A 23,805-nucleotide genomic window follows, 5' to 3' on the forward strand; every position below is an offset into this window, starting at 1 on the left:
GCACTTAGCCTCAAGGTTGCTATCTCTATTTCAGGGCTTGCAAATACAAAAGCATTTTTGCCCCAGACGTATCAATCTAACAGGCTTTATGTGTCCCCACAAACTATGTCTGAAAGCCCTTAGGAATGAATAAGATCCTACCTTGAGGCTGAGGATCCTACGAGGCAAAAAGGCACCTCCTTAGAGCTAGGTTGCAGTGCTGAACTTCTCAATTCTCACTCCCTCTTTGTTGCCCATCTACTTGTTCTCACTGCTCAAAGTCATCACTAATAAAGACGACAGATGTACTCCACTTTTTTTAGTTTCCATCTATTTTGTATTCAAAATACAAGACTTCTTAACTCTGTTTTCTCTCCTCCGCTGCTTTCCTGCTCCCCCATGGACAGCCCACCTGCAGCCTCCCATTCCTTTCACCTCCAGAAAAGGAGAGGCAGTTTCTGCCTGTCCTCCAAACCCCTGCATTTCCTGTGAAACCAGAACTGAGATACTTTGAAATGTTTGTTTCAGCTCTCCTGCTGTGCAGTCAGGTAACACAGAACAAAAGGAAGCTTTCATTGCCTTTTGTCTTTGTGGTTTCGTTTCTAAAAAGGAATATGGATTCTTCAGCATAAAGCAGTAAGTTTTTCAAAGAAGCAGAATCCACATAAAATTTTTTTAGAAGGATAATAGTGACACTATTGAGGGACTGTAGCTTAGTTTCCTTCGAATTATATCAGCTATCTGGCACCTTAGAAGGAGAAAGTGTTGATGGACTATTCAACTTTCCATATTTGTAAGCATAAAGATGCTTTCCAAAGGAAAGACGTAAATTTATTGAGAAATTTCAAATATCAAGACTGTGGGTTGTGCCAGTTCCAATCACCTCTCAAATCTTGTGAGATCATGCCACCACAGGTATTTATCACATCTCCTCGTAACTTGAGGAGTTAGAGTTAATCTGACTCTGTTACAGTGAATTATAGTATCACTGAAAGGTTACAAATATATGTAAATTGGAACTTTACTGAAGTTGCAAATTGCTGTCCCAAAGCGGAGAAGTACTTTGGATACATTTCAAAATGTGCAAATTTCAAACTCAAAATCACAGGAACACACACATAATTACACTAAGAGTTTCACCTTTTCAACAAAGATTGACTGGGATTCTTCTCAAAAATGCCTGCAAGATGTATGTCTATATTCCTTTCATGATCAGTGCCAAGAAACAGACATTTCTAAGACATGACAAATGTCCATAGAGCAGTGAGGATAATGCAGACCACATCTTAGGAATTCCTATTTTCATCAGTGATTAGACAGAGTTCAGATGATTAGCTTGGCTTTAGACATCATAGACACTTAAAATTAGGTGAGATAAATCACACCTTATTTAAGTATTACTTAAATTTTACTATGTACCTGTGAAGCTACTGTGTTATATTCAGAGAAACTGAAACACAAAGTCAAAAAATTACCAAGAATCATGAAGAAAATCAGTATCAAAACAGATTAACATGTATGAGTTTATAGACCCAGGCTTCAAATTCAGATTATGCTCTGTCACAATCTTTCTAATCCCAGCACTTCTCGTGTTTAACCTCAAGAAATAGGTGAAACTTTCCCTTTTCTCTACATTACGCTCTTTATTGCCTATATGTCATCATCCTTTTCCTCACACACTCAAAGCAATCTCATGCCAGTATGAAACTGCATTACAGAGGTCATATAATCTTGATAAATATTTTTCCAATTTGTGTTTTACTTGTAGAATTTATAACTATTATGGAAACTACTCAGCCACAAAATGAGAGCAGATACTGGATAAGAAACAAGTTCAGACACAGAAAATGAAAAGGAAGGAAAATTAAGTTATTCTTGCTATTGAATATACCAAATAACAGATATGGTGGCCATCATCTTGACAAACACACCTACCTGAAGTGTTTAAAGTAGGACTCTGCTGCTTACGTTAGGAGTCAGTTCCACCACTGAGATGAGTAACACAATCACATTCCGCTGTGGACATGTGAAATATCAGCAATAATTACTTAATTACTCAAAACTAGAAAGAGTTTTTGCACTTTGCTGTAGATACTGATGACCTACCATGCTGTGAGCTGCATTGTGTTTCTCCAAAGGTTAAAGGTGCACAAATTGTTCAATACTTTGGCAGCCAATTATAAAGAAACTGCAAATGCTCAATAAAACCAAAGGAGGAAGGCAGACCCTGCAATCTTCCAAGCTGCAGAGGGTTATCACCCTTCTTACCCCAAGATAACTAGGAAAAAATTCTTACTCATATGAGATGCCCAAATGTAAAGGTTTTGAGAATACTCTGTGGAGATCTGGCTAAATGTAGATTTGGACAGGTTTTTTCCTGTCCCAGTAAATGAGTATAAATACATATTTCATAGTTGGATTTTGCACAAAGTATTTTCCAAAGCTTTGAGGTATATTCTTTCACTATTTGAAGAACAGAATGGAGAACCTGAAAGAGTCTCTCTGGCAACTCAGCCTGGCACTGCTTAACAGGATCCCAGGAACACCAGGAAGCAAGAAAACACCACATCGTGTTCTCTCTTTGCTAAGTTTTGAAAGCAAAAATGAGCCAAAGGGAGACTAGAAACTCGGGAAAATTCCCCAGGCTCCACATGGGGCTTCATTTAAACACTCTGCTGGGATACTTGCAACTCTGCAGCTAAGGCCACAAAAAACCACAAGACCACCTGCGTGACTACCACATCTAGCCTTTGCAGTTCATCATGAAAAGCAATACATGATAGCTTTTATCTTTTATTTTTTAGAGCAGGTTGTCACACGGCATGTCATATCCATCATTCTGTGCTTGCTCTCACACTGAACACGAGAAAGGAAAATTTGGAACACGCTCTGTGAATGCTTTAATATTCTTTCAAAGAAAGCAGGTTTTGTTTGAATCAATCACAACCATTCTACCAGTTATTCCACAGGGAAAATATATATGTCTTCTTCTAATAAATTAAGTGAATTTATGTGCATAGAAAGTGGAGAAAGTCATTAAAAGGTTTTGAACAGATTTTTTACTAATTTATATGTCCCATACAAATTACATTTAAATGTCGATTTGGGAAAACAACATCTGCCCAGAGTAAGCTGACATTTTTCCTCTTTTTCCATTCTGTTAATCAACCACTACCTGAGCAATTATTCATTATGAGTAACAACATTTGATATAGCACTTCTTTTCCCCTAAAGAGTCCCAAAGCAAACTCTTTTTGTTTTGAGTGTGGTGGGGTCACTTCCACTACTGACCCATGTCTATGACTCCAGTGCTAAAATCACACAGCAGTGAGGAACCTTCGATAAGAAATACGCAGACTAATTAATTTTAAGTCAAAAGGACCCTTACGTGGAATTAATCTGTTTAGATCTTCTGCATAACGTAGTCTATATAAACTCAACACTCCTTATAGACAGATTGTCTTGATTTGAAGATATCAGGTAGATCATCCCTAGATCAGGATTCTCAGGTGTATCACTCCTACGCAGGTAGGATATATCTTACCTTCTGAGCAAAGGCAAGGAAGCATCTTCAATCATACCCACAGAGGAGGAGCACAGCTTTCAGACACACACAGATCTCTTCACCTGCACTGAATCACTAGCTTAATTTCAGAAGAAAGGGAAAATCACTGCAACATTCATGGCACCAAATTGGAGGCTTAGTGTATATATGATGGGATTTTGTTTCTTTGCTGCCTAGATTCTCATCGGAGCAGTAATTGCCATGGGCTCAGCAGACCGAGATGGTCGTCTCCATCCTGGTGATGAGCTGGTGTATGTAGATGGGATTCCAGTGGCCGGCAAAACCCACCGATATGTGATTGATCTTATGCATAACGCTGCCCGAAACGGGCAAGTGAATCTTACTGTGAGGAGAAAGGTGCTACCCACGGGTGAGTGAAGGCTGGGAAAGGTGAAAAACAGATCTCAATGCTGGCAGCACAAACAGGTGCTGTTTTAAAAAAAATAGAGAAAATTAAGATCAAAGTGAATGTTTGTGCCGTTTTGAAGAAAGAATAATTGTAAACGTGTCCCTTGTTTCTCTGACAAAAACACTACAGCTGAGTGTTGTTTCCCTCAGAAGTGGAAACAATATTGGCAACCCCGGTGTTGTGATCATGAGTGCTCAGATTTGTTCCATGCTGTCTTGGTCTGTGCTGTCTCCTCTTGTCCACTTTTGGGTCAAAACGTTCACCTAAGTTAAAGCTGTTAAAGCTGACTGTGTCGATAAGCAATCAGAGAAAGGCTGTTAACTGTTTAGGGCAGGAACTCATTTCACTCTTGTATGTGTTAAAAGCCCATTTCTGGTCTCACTGATGTCATCTGGAATTCCCCCCCCCGCCCCCGACTGCAACGCAAGCTGGCTGAAAACCTTCTGCACGGCACATAGCGGCTCCTAGGAACAGGGCCGGATCCTCCCTTTCAGCAGACATATTCAGAAAACAAACCTAAAACAATATGAAGAATTTGAAGTAAATTAAACCTTTAGACTAGCTCGGTCTCAATTATTGAAAAACACTGGAACCTGGAAAAATGTGTGGCAGCATCTATTGAAGCTTTAATGGGAGAATTTGCTGCCGTTCCGTTGCAACTCGAGGAAAGAAGTTTATTTCAGAACTTTTAAAACATTTGTGGTGAGTACACTTCACTGAGGCACCAGAAATGAGCAAAACCACGTTCCCAGCCTGTCCTGCCTTCTGCCTCCCCATGCCCTAGATCCGCTGTCGTTGCCTGCGCCGTTCCCCTTCGCTCCCCTGCCAAAAAGCCGCCCTCCCACTCACCTTCGTCTTCGCAGTCCCCCTCCCACTGCGGCACCGCAGCTCCCTGCCAGCCGCGCTCTCGCGGGACTGACTTTCTTCTGTTACTGACTCCAGAGTCCTCCAGCCAGAAAGGTCCCCCTCCGCTCGGCGCGACGCCCCCTCGCAGCTCCCCCAGCGCTAGGAAAATGGCCAATAACCAAGGTAATCCGCCGACCGCTTGCGATTAGCACCTTTCCCGGGTCAGCCGGCTGTACAGACTGCAGGCAAAATTAGCAAGAGGGTTAGCACAGAGTGGATGCCAGCCTTCGCTGCTGCATGTTAAATATTAAATAAAAGGGTCTATTAGACACTCTGGTCTCCTGGCACAGAAAATGAAGCAAGCTGGTAGAACACCTGGAGTTATTCTTGGGCCTTGAGAGTGCCACACCAGGGAGTATAGTGTGTAACTCATTAATGTTCAAGCATTTCAGGAGCCGAACAGGATTTTAATTTGGTGTGTTACAGCATAAGCTTTGTGGAAAAATTTTAAAAAGACTGATGTTGGGCATGACTGAAAAATGCTATGCTAACACATCAGGCCAATTGATTTCGTGTGAATTTCTCACTAGCGTGAATGTATACAGCAGAGGGATCTGGGGCTTTCCTTACCTGTCTGATAGCTTGTGTACGTATCATAGCCCTCACCTGGAATCGTCATTTTGCACAGATACTTACCCAGATGTGGAACAGAAAATCACTATTCACAACTCTGCAAAACAATTTCATTAGGAAAATATAATATTCGGAACAATGTGGATTAAAATGCCATTTTTTCACAGGCAGAAGCAAAATGTAATTTTTCTGATGAATATCTATTGCACAGCTGACAATTGAATAGCCATTTAAACTTTTCATCCTTTATCTTTTTTTCCTATACTTAATGGCGTTCTGTTGCATTCTTTTATGGCCAAGACAGCTCTTGGTCACTCTGCAGGGTAAGATAATTTCCTTTCTGTTGCAGCCATACTGACATAAACAATATTCAGCTTTCTGAAATATGACAGCCAGAAAATGAGATCTCTCTTGTCACTGACTATGGCATTTAGTTGCAGATTTGGTTCAATAACTCTTGGTGATTTTCAATTCTAATGCAGGAGTATAATAATTGTTTGTTTTTCTTCCTCTTTATTCTCTCTAATCACTTCATTACATAGTTGCAGAAGGACTGCTAAAGGATACAACACCTGACTGAGAAAACAACAGCTTGTCCTTGGATGATGTTTATTTTATTAATATATACATACTGAAGGTCTAATTTGCAAGCTCTCTTCCTAGGATGTATGTGTGTATGCGTAAGCTCTTCACATGTTCAGTAGAATGACTCTGCCACTCTTATTGCTTCGAACAGAAAACATACTACTTACACTCATCTGAAAGTTCTGTATTAAAACTGTCAATAAATGCTGAGTTGTGTAAACAATTTAGATCTGTGAGGAATATAAATCTTTTTTCCCATCTGGAAATGTAACTTTACTGTTTTCAATTGCCAAAATGCTTGTACTAAAAAAGTGTGTAATCCCACAAGATTTAATTTATTCCCTGTTCTTGTTACTACAAAGCAATACTGAAGTGTGGATGGACTCCATTTTCACTTCTGCCCTTTTGAACTCGCCACACAGCATCTTCAAAATCTTTAAATGAGCACTGCTTCAGTCACAACACCCGCAGAAAAACTATTTATGATTATTTTTCACTGTATAACTGCTCTGTTCCATGAACATCTTTTGAGCATGCTGATCAACTTGTAAGAACATTATGCAGCTAATCCTAATTGCTCTATGTTAGCTACCTGCTTAAATTCTTTTAATCCAAATACAAATAATTTTATATTGGATTAGACGGTCACATTTTCCTCTTGATGACAGATCAACCAGCAGACAAGGGAACAGTGCTTGCTAATGTTTTTGCAATCCACATAGCCACTGTTTCTTACTTTCCTTTCCTCTCCTCTCTTTTAGATGGTTTAGCAGTTTACGTTCATGCTTGCTTTATCTGATAGCCCTTGAATGTTTTGCATAATTGTGTAGATTCCTGTCTCTCTGCATCTATTACAGCTCCTAGTTTAATACTTGCGGTAGTCTGGGCTATAGACAGTCAACTGTCTTCATGTTGCATTAGCAAATGTAGTGTAAGTCACAAAGCCACTGAGCAAGTCAGACTGTAACACTGGTGTGATTTATGTTGTAGGAGAACCGTGCCCAGAGAATGGCAGAAGCCCAGGCTCGGTGTCTACACACCACAGTTCTCCAAGAAGTGACTACACTACTTATGCTAACAGTAATCACGCTGTCTCTAGTAGCAATGCTACACCCCCCGAGGGCTTCACTTCTCCCAGCCTGCAAACCAGTGACGTTGTGATCCACCGCAAGGAGAATGAAGGCTTTGGCTTCGTTATCATCAGTTCCCTGAACAGGCCTGAATCTGGGTCCACAATAAGTAAGTAAATCACATTTTTCAGCTTATATTTTTCAAGTTCACCCCTAATAAAAAAAAAAAAAAAATTAATTAAAACCTGACACCTGCTAATTAATCACTACACAGAATAAGGCTGAAGGGACTCTCAAGGTTGTTTCCAGGGCCACCATTTGTCTGTTGTGTCTTGGCCAAAACCAAAGGTTATTCTGGCCTCTGAGGTTCTGTGCTTCACACACTCATTTGGCTGTCAGAGTACGACAGGATTCACTCACAAAGTAGATTTTCTCTATTCCCATATCCCAGAGACACTCTGCAAGTAACTACCAGAGTTATGTGAATAAATTATTTCTCCACATGCAATTGAATTACACTTTTTTTTTTTTTTTAATCAAGATGAAGTTCAGGAACTTGAAATAAAAGCTGAGATCACAGCAAACCCCATGACAGCAGCTGTCCAGTTAGGGCACTGCAGAAGCAACAGGAAAATGGGAAAACTGGTTAGGCAGAGGTCCAGGGAGGTTGATTTTTTAATTAGCTGGACTATACATAGTATAAAAGTTATGACTGAGTACAAGGAGATGGTGAATATAGTGGCAGGATCTGCCTTTAATGATTATAGTTCACTTTTCTGTCCAGAAAACTAATGTTTGCTGGGGCTCAACTTTATTGCTTTAATATAGGCATCCGGTGCCATTTGAGACGCCCTCGGTCCCTCTAGGGAGAGGTCAGGCAGATGTGCCATAGGGCCTACAGGAGACTCAGACCCTTTGGCAGTGGCAGCTGCAGGCCCAGGGGTGCCCTCGGGCATTTCAAATGGCATTTAACCACCTGTGAGCTGAGCCCTTCGGAAGGAGGAAGCATAAAAGGCTTTATGTTGAGAGACATCCACATGTCCCACCAAAACCGTCTGAAATTGTGAATGCTAATCACTGCTGAAAAACCAAGACAAGTGAGAACATTTGTCATTTTGCAAGTTGCAGCCTAATGCAGTCCTTTCCCTGCGTTCCAAATACGTTTTGAAGGAACTGTTCTTTTACCCAAAAGTGCTTCCTGAGGAAATAAAATAACAATTTCAACTTTTAGGGCAAAACTTCACTCTTCTAAATTCATAACAGAAAAGCAACTAAAAGACTACTGGGAAAGCCGTATCTCACACTAGCAAATGATCTCAGAAAACTTCTTTGCAGTATTTCATGATCGTGCACTTATTAAAAGTGTTGCTTTTCATATTATCTCAGCTGAATTTTAAAATTCCATGATTGCCAGAATTAATATTGTAACAAAACCATGGATAATTAGCCTCTTGGGACTCTGAGTTTTCACTTTATTGAATATAATAACCAATTGGAAGTTCTTTGCATAAGACCAGACAGGAAAAAAAAAAATCCATAGAGGACATCGAGATACATACATATTCATCAGATAAGTCAGTCATGAATTTTTCAAGAAAATTATTTCACAGATAGGGTTTGTGGTTGGGGGAGATGGAGAGGGAAGAAAATGCCCAAGCAACCAAAAATTCTGTGACTGGATTATTCTGCTGAGGACAACAGACCCAGGTTCAAGATCCTGCTTTGCCTCCTACCCTCCGACATGTTCTTGAGGTACTTTTCTTTCTCCCCGATCAACTACATAGGCAGCCACTGTTGAACCTCAGTTGAACACCTCCAATAGTAAATGAAAATTACAGTCTGCTGTGGAAGTGACAAGAAAATTTATTCAAATAATAACTGCATTGAATTTCAGTGATCCCAAAGAGCATCCAAATCCTAAGTTTAGAAGAATAGCAAAAATGACTTTTGCTGTAGACAGTGACAGAACAGAGAAGAAATTACCCTTTCCATGTTAATTCTGTTCTAAAACGTAGTAGCAAAAATAGCTGGAAATAACATACTCTGTCATCAGTAATAAAAACAGGCTAAAAATCATTGGTTATTTGTAGTTTAAGGGAGGTTCATTTTCTTTACTTAATAATTATTTGGGTGAAGTAATTTGGGCTATATTATCAGGAGCATAGCCAATAGATTGAGGGGAAATTATTATCCCCCTTTACTCAGCACTCATTAGGACCCATCTAGAATACAGCATCCAAGTTTTGGGCCCTTTGATAGAAGACAGGACAGAAAAACTTCAGCAGCAGCCACTGAGACCTCCTGAGGACCCTTGCAGCTTGAAACAACCTGAAATCCTTTGATTAAAATGCACAATCAGGGGTAGAAAGCATAGTAAGAGTAGGGAAGTATCAACTGGTGGAGGTGTAATGTCCAAAATACAGCTTATATCAGTATGGAAATATGGATCTGTGTGGCACCATGTCAAGCACTTTGATAGTCGCTCATTTCTCATAGCAGTAGTATGTTAATTTGGTGAAATGTTGTACTCTGTTTCCAGTGTTTCTGGTTTCAGAGCCAATGCACTTGTTGCCAGCTCATGCATCCCTATGTGGCACAGAATGATACTGTGCAGACATACCCTAAACATAGGCAGTTAAATGTTAATGTAATAATTGCAAGGCAACTCTGAAAGAATCAAAATGGGCAAAATAGGTCAGAAAAGGGAGTATCTTGTACTGCCAGACACTACTAGGAATAGCATAGCCTAAGAAGTTGTCTCACTAGGAGCATCCTCAGGGCAAAGTGAAGAAGGGTTCCTTTGATTTAAGAATGTTTATTTTGATAAGTCTATTCCCCTCTCTACTTTCTTGTAAAAGAAAAAGACTTGAGGACTTGGAAGTGTAAGTATCACCATCACTTTTACTCAAGAAGGCAATTAATCGTGCACTGAAAGTATTTTCCTCTTTCTTGAAATCACACTTATACATTATGTTTTACAATCCAACAAATTACGACAGCTCTGGCTTAGTGCAGGATCATGAACCTTGTGTCACAAGGTTGTGCTTCAAGCACTGTTAAAATTGAGATATTCATTCAAACAGAGTTGCTACTAGCCTCAGAGCTGCAGGTTCATGGGTTTGCTGCTTTGCGGTCGGACCAAAGCTCAAGGTGTCACACAAAAACTCATCCTCTGGGTGTTTGCCAGGGGAGTTAAAACTAGCTCTGGCTGTGAAGCTGTAGGACTGCCCCATGAAGCCAGAGTAGCAGTGCCCCAGCTGAGTCTCATACCCCTTTCCCACCCTCTCTGATGGGGTGTCATTCTTGTTCCAAGAGGCTTAAGGTCTTGGTCAGCTTTTCTGTCGACATGCTTTGCAAGGGGTTCGTTGTTACTGTTGATTTACAGACCTGCCTTTGCCTTGCAGAAATTTTCAAAATACTAAGTGCATTTTTTTATTGTTGGTACAGGCACAGAGTTAGGGCAGACTACAGCCGTAATTAGAGAATAAAGTATTTTTTTCACATTTTGTGATAGGCAGCACTGTAGTAGCTGTCATTTTAATAAATTACTATTAAATAGTTTGGAGCCAGCCTTTACATCTGATGTAATTTTGGCTTACTGGTACTTGCTTAAACATCCAATTCTTGTGGCACATTTCTTTTCCTATGTTCTATAATGGTAGAAATTTTGTCTCTCCTTTGTCAAAGCATTGCTTGGGATGTTCTCTAATCCAGCACAGGGGATTATTTTGCACCAAACTACAGTTCTGATATGGGGCAAATCAGGAGTGGAAAACGAGTGACAAGAATTGAATGAAGAGATTTCACAGGGAAAAGCAGGGGCATAGACAAGGTCAGCCATGCTTCAAAATTATATCAAAAAGAACTGTGTTTGAGTGGTACATCCAGAAGGAAGTCGTTTTGGCTAATGAAGAGCGCAGCAGATCTTAGAGTGCTAAAAGATTAAAAAAAGAAAATTTACCTGGCCAGGCTCCTGACCTGTTCCTAATGAAAGGATTAACTTCCACTGCCCCTAAGACATATTATCTTGATTTCCTTCAGGCCCCGTCCCAACAACAAAGGCTGCTTTGGCTCCCGTCCCTTCTGCAGACAGGCCACCTAAATTTGACCTTACTCTGTGCTTTCTTTTGCTATGCAGGCTACATATAGTTTATCAAAATTTTGTCATCTCCATTGGTATTTCTTTAAAGGACTCAATATCGTGTTCCCAGCTGAATGCTTGGAAGCTAACTCTAGTTTTTCACTTTTAGTTTGGGGCGGATCTGGACTGATTTAACGTCGCAGCTCTGTGGAGATCTTCCCAGTCTTTGCCCCCCAAATTGCAAACATCTTTTAGATGCCCTGGTTCAGTGGCAGAGTTAAGTGGCTAAACTGAGCAAACTGCAGCCTATTTCTGAAGTCCTGCCCTGAGGAATACCTTCATGCTTCCCCCAGTAAAAACACTCGCAGCGTGTGGTTCTGCGAGAAGGGCTGTCCTCCTGGGGCTGTCCCCTCCGAGTCCCCAGCATCTGCAGCAACCTGTGGGGCTGTGGAGGTGCAGCTGTGCCTGGGGTGGCATTGCCTCACACAACAGTACTGAATGTCTCACTACAGCAAAAATACTGAAACTGAATTAATTAATCTACCCATTGCATTACGTTTAGGATAACACCCAATAGTGTGAGTCCTCTGTGGTAAAACTCCATTCTTGTGGAGCTTTTTAGGGTATAAAGATAAGTTCACTATCTGCATCCCATGGAAAAGCACTTGCAGCCACCTGGAAATGGCCAAAAGGAGATTGCTGGATGAGTTTGTCCCAGAGCTTTATGGAGTACACTTGTCCCTGCCTGCTTCATATCTTCCTGCTGCTTTTACTTCATGTGTTTGGGATGCAGCTTCCTCTAGGAGAAGAACTTGTGATCCCCTGTAAATCTCTTAACTCCCTCATTTATGTAGAAAGAAACCATGTGTTGTAAACAGATCTCATTAAGTGGCAACTTCCAGTGAAATTGGAAAATTGGCAATATTTCCATGAATTTTACTGTAGCAGGTACTGTCAATTAGCACAGTTATAAAGTGTAAACCAACTAAAAACACAGGCATAATCAATAAACAATTTTCAAAAAACTAAAGGCAGACAACTGTGTGTACTTGTTATGATCTTCCTCCTGTTCAGCAAAAGCGGAGTTGTAGATTTAATTTGCCCCTACACTGCATACGCCAATGACTGCTAGATTTTCAAAACATGATAAAACGGAGTCTAATGAAAGAAGTTTCTCTCATTTCTCAAAACATGCAGTCTTAACTAAAAACCATAAATCCAAGATAAGCCTCTGCTGACCACAGAAAACAGCGTTCTGAAATAAGTCCCATTCAGCCCCAGAGTTTCTTTTAATTCCTTGCAGTTTAGAGATAAAAAACAGCTTATCGATCAATGATAACTGTGTGACCTGAGACAGTTATTTGTGCTGCAACTTCACCCATGCTTCTTCCTGGGTAAGGTGGTGCCTGGGGACACAATTTTCTGTGACCAATCTGCAAATTCTAAAGACAACAGAGCTTTGGAAATTAGGATGTCTGTCTACCCCAGCTTTGGAACAGAGCACTGAAAACCCACCTGCAGCATGAGTCCCCTGTGGAAGATACTTGTGATTTGTGGGCAAAGAATCTGGCTTCTCATTTCTACTTGGCTTTGATATTCAGGTTTGAGCTGTTCTTCTGCCTCTTCAGCTACAAAAACACACTTTCTAACTGATAGTATAATTTGGAGTTACAAGAAATTGTTACATGATTTAGTTTTTCAAATCATTATATGCAATTAATAATAGTGAAATAACGTTAAGAAATGAAAGAGATTTTTAATATCACTGAAAATACATTGCTGCAGTTTGCAGACATGAGATGCTCAATTGGATATTTGATATTTTTTGGAGAATAAAGCATGGAGGATCTTAACCACATCATTCCCCTCTCTAGGTGACTTCTGTCCTCCAGCGTGTTCCTGAATAGGTCATTTGGACCTAGTGGTGCTGCTTTTGTGTTTTCAAAGAACAAACTCCGCGAGTTTTCTTAGCACAAATCTGGGAAAGGAATCAAAGTTTTTTTAATGATTCCACAGGGCCCATGTTACTTTCATGAGAAGCCTGAATTAAAGTACCTAAGTTCCATTAATTTTTTCTTAGATCTTCAGATTTCTAAGGTATGTGCACTCCTTCCCACCTAGCTTCTTATGCCTGTGCTATGCAAGTAAATATGCTCCATATCAGCACACAATTTCAGGAAAATATTTTATCTTGGTTCTAATATTAGCCCTGATAGAAAGTCCATCATACTCAAGCTTCCCAAATTTTAGATTATTCAGTAGCAATGAAATTACAGGTGTTTACATTTAATATATTCTCCCAATTAAAATCTGATATGCTGGAGCCTGCTGGTTGAATGAAAACTCTTGCACCTTTTGAGAATTGAGGATATAATAAATATTCATGTGATCAGCTATATAACATTGAAAAGGACAGCTGGCTCAGGAATGTTCATTTGCTTAGTTTACTATCTATATCCATTAATATTAGAAAAGATTGCAAGAATTTATCTGCCAGGGGGTTTAATACATAAAGTAGAGGTTTGATTTTTTCCCCCTTAACTGAACATTTTTGACATTTAGCTACTATATAGGGGAAAAAACAGGAAAGTTGCTTTCTTCAAAATACAGTCTCAACAGTTATGACTAAAAGTACTAAATAGATGTAAAAAAAAATCTTGATGTAAATCAGAAAAGCATTATTTGTTGCTAACATCTTCTTAGAATCAGCTATTTCCAGCATATGGGTCTCCCAAGTGAGGAGAAATCATTTTTATTTCCAAAAAGCAAGAGGCTGATAGAAATACACAATGTTAGAAGCAGCATCTGTATTCAGCAACTGCTCTGGCTTTGTGTACAGCTGACCCAAGTATATGGACCCTCAGGTGTAAAGCCACAGAATTTACTCTTTGTTTTCTATGACAAGAAGGTGTGGGAAGGATGTTAATTTGGATCATGGAGAGTAAAAATGGGAGATTTTATCCAATAAAAATATTAGTATAGAGAAAAACATGAATTTGTAGGTATCAGTAAGTCACTGAAAGCAGACCTAATCACTTTCTAAATGCAAAAATGTCCTCTAAATCATTTTGTCTCTTAATTTTCTAATTTAAGTTCTCTTTTGATAATGCGCTTAGAGCTGATCATTGCACAATTAACTATCTTCTGGGAAAGCATCAGCTGCTAGGTGCCAGAGCTGGGTCAGTTTGTGTTCGTGACACAAATGCCGTAAATCTCTGAGGGAGATTTAAGGGGACAGGTTGATGGCTTCAAATATCTTAGAAGCTTTGGTGCTCTCAGGATTCAAATCTCCCTGAAGACACAGTTTTTTCATAAAACACACTGCAGAAAATTTAGATCCCGTCATCTGTTGTTAGGAAATGCTTCTGTGGCATTGCTGTTCTCAGCTAAGTGGTTTTTGGATCTAGGATTATGACTTCTGCCTTGGAAGGATTTTTTTTCTTAAGGTAGATATCCGTATATAACACTCTTAAGTATCACATTTTGGAGGACTTGATAGTATTAGAGAAAAAAAAAATTATGTATCTGTTTTGAAGGACTGTATGTTTCATATACATATAAACTGTATCTCACTAATTTCCCATATTTTCAACAGTTAAAAAAATCTGTATAAATCCCTTTTTACCATAATACTTTTCCCTTGCAGTCTCATCCGTTGTGTAGTCTGAGAGAACTAAGAAATGAATTGCCCTGCAAAGGGGCAGCTTGTTTTCTGTGCTCACTCTTAGCATGAATAATGGGATTCCTGAAAAAAACCCCACAAATCCAAGTGTTTCTGTATAGCCTGCTAATATTAAACGCTGCTCAGGTAACTATGCTTTGAAATAAGTGGATCAAATTCTCTGCAGAGTCTAATCCGGGCATGTGCTGCCACTGTTCAAAATGTACATGAGTTTGGAGAACCGCTTGTGGTGAATTCTTAAAAGAGGTGTGAATAGATTAGTAAAAATTTTTAAGGGTGAGTAGAATCATTTCTCGCCAGTCAAGTGATCTGGGACTTCTTTTAAAAGGTTTCATTATTAAATGCTTTGCTTAGATAAAAATAGAACACTGAAGATGCAATTTAAGAAAAAATATGATGTGTTAACAAAGCCATAATTAAATGCCAGACATGGGAGGTTTCTTCCTGAGAAGAGACCTTTGGTGCTGGGAGAGATCGAAGAGCTGCAGAGCTCTGCGCTGTCCCTGGCCATGGCCAGTGGCAGAGAGGACAGCACCTACAGCAGACAGAGACCTTCCCCAGGCATCTCCTCAGCTTTCACAACCATGACTTTCTGATTTAATCAGCAGTGGATCCACCCCTGTGAATTTGTCTAATCCCTTTTTGAATCCGTTCATTCTTCTGGCCCTGCAGAAGGTTGCCCCACCTTCTCCAAGCTGCAGATAGCGAGCTCATGGACTGCTTCGAACAGAGGCTGTTCTCTGCTTCTGACTGCCATGCTGTCTTTCTCTGAACCTTTGCTAGCTCAGTGCTATGATTTTTGAGTGGGGATACTGGAACTATCAGCAATACTCAGACTTTAGGTGCACAATAGTAACTAGCAATAGTATGTTTCATTTGCTATTCTTTTTCTAATCTTAAAATTCTATTTACTGTTTTACAAGTCTATGTTTTTGGAGAAGTAGGCACACTTATTTCAAGATCTCCTGAGTGGTAATAATTAATTTAGGACCCATCCCTGCTTAAGCCTAGGCAGGGTTATTTTTTCCCCATGTGCATCATCTTGCATTTCTTTTCATGAGATCTTGTCTGCCACTTCACTCAGCCCACTCGGTACTGACAGTTTTACAGCTCTTCCACTCCTGTTTTAGATGTGACCGTTCTGAACCATAAAAACTCTCCATTATGGAAATTCACAGTTCATTTCTACCTTTGTTCCTTAGCTTTTGCCTAATTAATCCCCTATGAGAGTGTCTCCTTATCCCTTCCCAGTAAGTATTTCACCACCGAGGCACTTAAAAATTAAAATTTTTCTAACATATTCTAACATGTTCATACTTTCATGAACAACCTGCATATCAGTTAACCTGCATCCCTTAGAAGCACTCATGCTTGTAAATAAATCCTTAAATAAATCCTCCCCTCCCAAGGCAGCAGCAGGGACCATGGTGGCCAGGATATTGTGGCTTAGGAGGCGACTCAGGCAGAGCTCCACTGGGGAGAGCAATCAGAGACCAGAAACTCTTTGGGATATTACTGGGAGAGAAGGAGCCAGGAGATAAACTTCTCCTCATATGACCTAGAAATGCACATAAACTAGCTTCTGCTGAATGGCTGTGAGTTTCGTTAGTAATTCACTGGATTTGCCCATAAAACCCCGATGTAGCACACCAATGGTCTCCTTTGCAGACTCTGATAGAGATTCAGGTTCCTTCTGCAAAAGCTTTCCACACCCGACTCTGCAGCAAGATCGTATGACAGCACATTGCACCAATACAACCTCAGAAGAGGAGCATTAAATCCTTAAAAACCAAAGTGCAGTAGAAAAGGTACCCTGACAGACACGAGCTTTGTTCTGAAGGTCACCTGTTGATCCTTTCATAGCACGGCAGGACAAAGGGAGTGCAGTGATACCAAAACATTTAGAGTAGATACCTTTATCGGAAAGGTAAAGGTCATTAGCCTTAAGAGGAAGGAAAAAGGAATACAAAGTTCCTCCTTTTTCTCCCTTCCTTCCCTTTTCTCAGGATTTGGAGCAGAATCGGACTGTCATGGCTCTCCCACCTCCAGCTTTGGTTTTATCAGACATCTCAAACATGGAGACATCTGCTCTATTCACTTGTCAGGTGCAAGAAGTCCAACAAAAATTGCTCTGGCAAATTAAAAGGATTTCCCACCCACCCACCCACCTACCCCCCTCACTACTGAAATGATGTCTATACTTAATTATTTAGCCTAGCAAAAACATCTTCTTTAGGGTTAGCAATGGCAAGCATGGGAATTTTAACTGTGGCAACTCAGCCATAATACTTCTTTCTTCCTACTAAATTTCTTGGTCTTTCATATAAGGCAGTCTCATTTTCGGATCTCCACTGAGGTGTAGTACAGACACGGTACTTTCAGACAGATCTTTTATTACATATACCAGAAACAGGCACGTTTTACTCTTAGCTTAAATGATTCTTGGTGATGCTTTAAGAATTGATTTTATGCGAAAGGCTCTGTGTGAATGTAAACTGTTTCAGTGTCAAGTTACTCTTTTACTTGTTTACTTACTGATAGGTATGCGTGGCAGTTATACGACTGCATCGAGCGCAAAATAAATGCAAGTTTTGTACAAAGTGTGGCTATTCATATTTAGTATATTTTAAAACATAGAAAGGTTTAGACATTGTGACATAAATTAGGTGCTTGTTTCCTAAGCAGCAAGACATTTCTGAAGTATACTAGTTATGTCCATATTACTAAAGCCATAATTTAATTTATATTCTTGCCTGAATAGTGCACAACAATGATAGTGGAAAAGAAGGATGCAGTTTGATTATGGTTTGCACTTCAGAGTACTCACTTATATTTTTAGTTCTCAGAAAATTAATTTTTAACACTGTAAACAACACTTGTGTCCATACTAAAAACAAAAGTCACTTTGAGGTATGTGTATTGTGACTTTGCAGGAGATGTGCAACCCGTGTTTGTCACCATCACCTTCAGGGAACGTTTATCAGAGGGCTGAGAAATTCGTTTTGCAGTGATGGAGTATTCTGAACACATCTCCTGTTAGAGCTTTGTTTTATATGAGCATTGATAGCCTAGATATTTCCAAAAAAAATGTTTGATTAATCTTTTCTTTCACCTTTTCCAAGTTCTCGTTAGAGATTAGAATTTTAAGGATATATTATTTAAAAAAAAAAGAAACACAACTGTTTCTGAACACCAGTTGCAGGTGGGTAGTGAGGCCAAGCAACTTTGTGCTAAGTTTGCCAAGACTGAAGTGTGGGGTTGGTGAGGGATACTCAGACACCATTAGGATATTAATAGAACATACAGTCAAATGTAATTGTGATAAGCATATTTATGAGTAGTAGAGAGAAAGAAAAATAGCATGCTCTTTGGGAAGCCTAGATAGAGAGAAGAGTCAGCTATAGTATATGCATTTAGTTAAAAACCGGAGGAGAACAGGGAAAAAACACTGGGGGAAAGATCAAGAGTAATATTTAGAAAATTCAATGGAAAATAAGGGAAAATACAGAACAAGAGAATGGATGGAGTACACAGAAAGGTGGAGAACCACAGAGAAGAGCAAAAGAAGAAGCAAAGTTGATCTGTAATGTTTTAGAGAGAATGGGAGGGGGTGGTGTCTATTTGATGTAGTAAATGTGTCTATGCACTCATAATTAACTGTAAATTCATGTAGGCATGTATCAATTAGAAAGCTGCACATCTCAATAAATCTTCAGTATGATTTCTATTTATCAATTAGCATATTTGAATGGAGGAGGAGAAAATTTAGTGAACCCTGGGCATTTTCAGTAATAACATCTATTTGTACATAAAATAAATCATGTTTGTAGTGCCTCTATTGCAATATACAAATAAAGAGATTCTGTAAAAAAGAGGTGGGAGGCAATTTATGACTACTACTTATTGTGCAAATTTATCCCCTTCACTGTTTTAATGCCTTATTGTTCTCCTGATCTGTTTATTATCTTGTTACGTGCCAGGTTTGCAAACTAGCTGAACCATAAACTGATTTTGGAATTCCTATGTATACGCCATGTATATATGCACATCTGGATTCTGAATTTTTAGTGAAATCTGTACTGTGTTAATGCAAATGACATTGTATAAGAATTTATATTCTTGTATGTTTATACACAAGCTGTTTTTTAATTCATATAGAACTTTCTTCCAAATGAACTGATTTTCTTTCGCTTGTGAACATCACCACTTGTTTCAGCATATGTTAACTGTGACTATTGTTCCTTGTCTAGCTGTACCCCATAAAATAGGGCGGATAATTGATGGAAGTCCTGCGGATCGCTGTGCAAAACTTAAAGTTGGAGACCGGATCTTAGCTGTGAATGGCCAGTCTATTATTAACATGCCTCATGCAGATATTGTGAAGCTAATTAAAGATGCAGGTCTCAGTGTAACTCTTCGCATCATTCCTCAGGAGGGTAAGTCAGTGGCCCTTAAAAACAGGAAGAAAATTTTAAGTAGCCTCCAATTAGCTTGAATTATGTCACCGCTTGAAAGAACATCTTTTGTTTTGCTTTCTCAGCTGTAACCTACAGCACACCAAAATTACAGCCTTAGAACCAGCTCGCATAATATCTGAATTCTTGAAAAGGTTTCTAGTTATGAAAAGTTATTTAAAGCAAAACTGAAGAAACCTGAGAGAGACCTGAGTACCTGAGTAACCATCAGTGTTAGTGTCTTTTGGAAGAATTTTCTTCTACATGGAAAAGCACCCTACAAGAGAGCCAGGTTTTGAGTTCGTTCCCTTATATCCTGCTACAAACCAAACCCAAGTTGGGCAAAGCAACTCACAAGAGACTGCAATGGCTGTCACCAGGCATGTTCAGCTACCTGTGACAAAAAGTGATGTGAAGGAAGAGTTCAGATTTGGTAGTTTCCTCCACTTATATCAGTACAAATGCACAAGGCAGGAAAGACCTGAACCCTAAATTATCTCATTTGTAAGGTGAGGATAAGGGGACAGACTCGTTATTCTGGTCATTACTCCACAGCTAATCAGTGAAGATCTTTCGAGGTTGGTTTCATGGGTTTTGGGGTTGATTTCAGGGCTTTTTTTAGTTTAGCGATGTGCTGTACTGGTGTATGAATTGTACTGTATTAATGAGACTGTGGCTTTATATCTCAGCGACAAATACCATTAGAGCTAGGAATGTCACACAGCAAATAATGTAATTACTTAATGATCCGTGCTCCAGTTAGACGACCTTCACCTACTGCTGCTGCATCCAGCAACAGGACAAGGAAATAGTCTGACACCGGCCATGGACTGCAACTGGGGGAACTTATCTACTGTGTTAAATTAATTCAGTGAAGGGAAAAACACAAACATACACAAGTTCAGAATTCACACCAAAGAGCGGCTGTATAATCACAGGAGGTCAGTTTTGCAAGCATCAACAAACAAGTGTGATGCTGCGTGCAGTCCGTGCAGTTTATTTAGGCCTCCCTGGTATCCAGATTAATTCATATTAGCAAATTGCTAATAGTTCAGTGTTAGAGATGGATACTTTAAATTAGAAAGAAAGCAGAGGTACATCTGAGATGCAATGCTACCAGATGTTCTTGCGTGCTAGGGGTGAGAAATGATTTGTGCCCAAGGCATGGCTTCCCTGTGTGACTGTGTCACACTGGACACCTCATTTGCCTTCTGATATTAGCTTCCCAGCTTATAAAATTAGGAAAAAATCTAATACCTCTGTAATGTACTTTCAGGTGAAAAATACCGTATAAATGCAAAACAGTTTTAGAAGCAGCTTATGATTTGACTAGTTCATCCATACCTATGAGAGTAATGTAGAAATGAGGGACAACATTCCCAATCTTGGTCTCTGAAACTTTGCAATACAAAGAGACTCACAGATGCAAAATGGACAATTAAAGCCTTAAGCATAGTAATTACACAGACAAGTATTGCTTATGCCTGCATGAGGAGTGTTTTAAGTGCAAATATACAAGCTTTTTTGACAATTAAGCCTAAATTGAAAAGATTTTTAATATAGTAGCAAAAATTTTTAAAATAATTATGAGCATAAATAAAATAAGTAGAGAGCCATTAGAAATGTGCAGTCATAGGGGACAAACTTACATGTTAAAAAATAAAAAATAAAATCATTCAAAATTCAAACTAGATTCAAATATAAGGCTAGGCACGATCTGGCTATTGCCAGCTACTGCTGTTAGGGATGCTCAGCCGTACACATGTCCATTCTGGATGCTTTGCACCACGCCACACTGGCCTCTCTCATTCTGTTGCAAGCAGAAATAAAGAAGTATAATGCGTACCTTTGCTGTTGATAATGCGTGAGCAATTACTTCTGCAGTGCCCTGTCCTCTTGTGGGTGGAGTCTCATTTACGCTTCTTAATGGGTAAATGATGAGCAACACAACTGTGCCAGCATGTCCAGAGAAATATATTCGATATTAGCTCAGTGCCAAATGTGCCTTCCCCCAAGTGCAGCGGGAAGCCTGAAGGAAGATTGGCATCCTTTATTTGTAACAAGGCCACAAGGCCACATTTCCTATCCCAGCCTGTCTGCCTTTTTGAATTTTATGGTGTTTGGAAAGAAGGATTCTGGTTTTCTGCAGTGTTCCTATGTGAAACCCTGGTCATTTGGCACAACACAGTGAAATAAAACATTGTTTTAGCTGGTTAGTCAGAATTTATTGAGATTGGTTTTACTGTTCACAGTCCCCAAAGATTTAAAAAAGACAGGAAACTCTTGTTGAGCTCAAAGACAGCAGGAGCTAACACAAGCACACCTGTGTTTTAGCTTTTGTGACGACAGTCTGTCATCCCATAACAGTGGTGAAAGCAATAAAATCGTTCATTCTCTCAAAATGAAAAGTTTTCAAGTATCAGTATTTCTAGGCTTTAAAAGAAAACATGAAATACAGAAGCCATTTGCCTTGTTCAGTTGGGTTTTAAATAATGGAGGTGTCAACTGGAGTTACAGAAGTGACCAAGATTTCAGATCCCACAGACCATCAAAAGCAGCCCATTAGGTGCAGATGTCTTAAAATCTAATTATAACCCAAGAGAGTAAAAGCGACAAAGCATAAATTTTCAGAGGTAGAGTGTGACCAAAAATGATTATTGTCTACCTTTGCCCTTTATTAAATGCCGTGCTGTGACAGGTCTTTAATCTCCAGCTTCCCATTACGCAGAGCTGAACAGCCCGGCCTCGGCCCCCAGCTCGGAGAAGCAGAGCCCCATGGCCCAGCAGCACAGCCCCATGGCCCAGCAGAGTCCCCTGGCGCAGCAGAGCCCCGTCGCCCAGCACAGCCCCGTCGCCCAGCCACCGCCTCCGCAGCCCCTCCAGCTGCAGGGACACGAAAACAGGTAAGAGGGGCTCTGCCAGCCCCTGCCTCCTGTGAGGACCGCGGGACACCCTTGTGCTGGGTCTTCATGCTGGTTCTAGCGGCTGGGGGCCCTCGCAAAATGTTGTGGGCCTCTAAAAAGCCACAGTCCCGCGATTGCGCTCGCAGAGCACTAATTGCGCATGCCAGGGTGATCTGTAAGTCTTGTTCAGGTATGGAACACATTATTATGAACAAGGGTCTCGCCAACCATCCTCAAACGTCCATCAGGATCGTATGTTTGCCAAGGAACAAAACACTGAAGTATTCCTTGCTAATAATTTCATTGCTAACATACTGCTTTCTTGTATCGCTACAACTTACAAAATACTGGTAATCAATATCTGATCGTGAGGTGGCCTTTTTTTCATTACCTTACATGTCTTTTTTTTTTTTTTTTTTTGGTCTATTAGAGTTCTGGAGTCAGGAAGATATTTTTTTATAGCAGGTTTTATCTATGGTGTATCATTTTCCAGCCAATTTCGCATGTGCAATTTATGCACATGCATTGACAAATTTATCTGTGATGGAAATTAAATTGTAGGGGGATAGAAATTTTGTGACCAGCTGTATTAAAAGCTGTATATATAAAAGGCATGCTCAGGCTGTGGGATGATAAAACTGTCTGTGATCTCCAATCAACACTATTTAGTCTTTGGATTAATTTTTGGCATGTTAAATGAGGCTGATTACACTGACTGTCTTTATGCTAATCTTCAGTAACCAACCTACCTCATCAAGATCCTCTTCCCCAAATAGTAGATGCTGGTTACAGGATTGTAACTTTTTGCTTCTGGAGATACTTGAGTTCAGTTTTGATTTAGACATTATGCCCTCTAATTCTTCTTGCTTAACAGATGTAGCACTTTCACTTGCCCGAAATTATTTTCTCTCGATTAGTCACATCATTGGCAAATTTCTCTGCCTTATATTTCATTGAGTACTTTTTCCAAAAGTGATCACCTGCTAGAAGACATATGTTTCTGAAAAAATTTGATGCACAGCTTTCACAAAAGTCTCTCTGTGTAGTTGTCAGTCAGTATTAAATGTCTGTTGAATTGGGAATTTGAGAGGGGAACAGTAAACTATATTGATTAAAGTTCCAAAAAGAAATTTTGTAATATTTTTACTGAAAAGCATAAGCTATAATTGGTCATGTCACCATTTACATATTCAGCAAAAATTACAATGCCTTCAACTGTAGATAAAAGCAACATTTTCTGGAATACAGCTGTGGTCATATATTGGGAACCTGCCTAAGGATGACTCTTATTCCAGAAAAAGGTCCATTATTGCTAGTTCATATAGTATCATTTTTCACTGGATTTTATAAGTCAGATTACAGCTTGTTTACATAGCCACACACAATGTTTCTGTATTAAAATCAAAATATTATAAGATATTTAAAACTCTTAGGAATACTAACTAGTATTTTTACTTCCAATATTAATAAGGCTCAGTATCACAGTAAGCATGTTTGTTGTCCATCTTCTTCTTACAGGATCATAATACTGAGTAAAGAAAGAGGATTGTGTATATACATGCAGGTCTTATTATAGAAGCCATGTACAGGTTTTAAAA

The 23,805-nt window shown here is 39.6% G+C and overlaps 1 protein-coding gene across 1 annotated transcript in view; it reads left to right on the top strand.

Annotated features, from left to right (window-relative positions):
• LOC104080059 (membrane-associated guanylate kinase, WW and PDZ domain-containing protein 2-like) overlaps positions 1–23,805 on the top strand; it is a 72,111-nt gene that overhangs the window by 2,332 nt on the left and 45,974 nt on the right. Inside the window, 5 exon segments of the mRNA XM_009582322.1 lie at positions 3,722–3,914; positions 4,896–4,982; positions 7,008–7,256; positions 19,101–19,286; positions 22,033–22,207. Coding sequence (XP_009580617.1) covers positions 3,722–3,914; positions 4,896–4,982; positions 7,008–7,256; positions 19,101–19,286; positions 22,033–22,207 — 890 coding nt within the window.

Source organism: Fulmarus glacialis, unplaced genomic scaffold (genome assembly GCF_000690835.1).
Source record: "Fulmarus glacialis isolate BGI_N327 unplaced genomic scaffold, ASM69083v1 scaffold6740, whole genome shotgun sequence".
NCBI lineage: Eukaryota > Metazoa > Chordata > Aves > Procellariiformes > Procellariidae > Fulmarus > Fulmarus glacialis.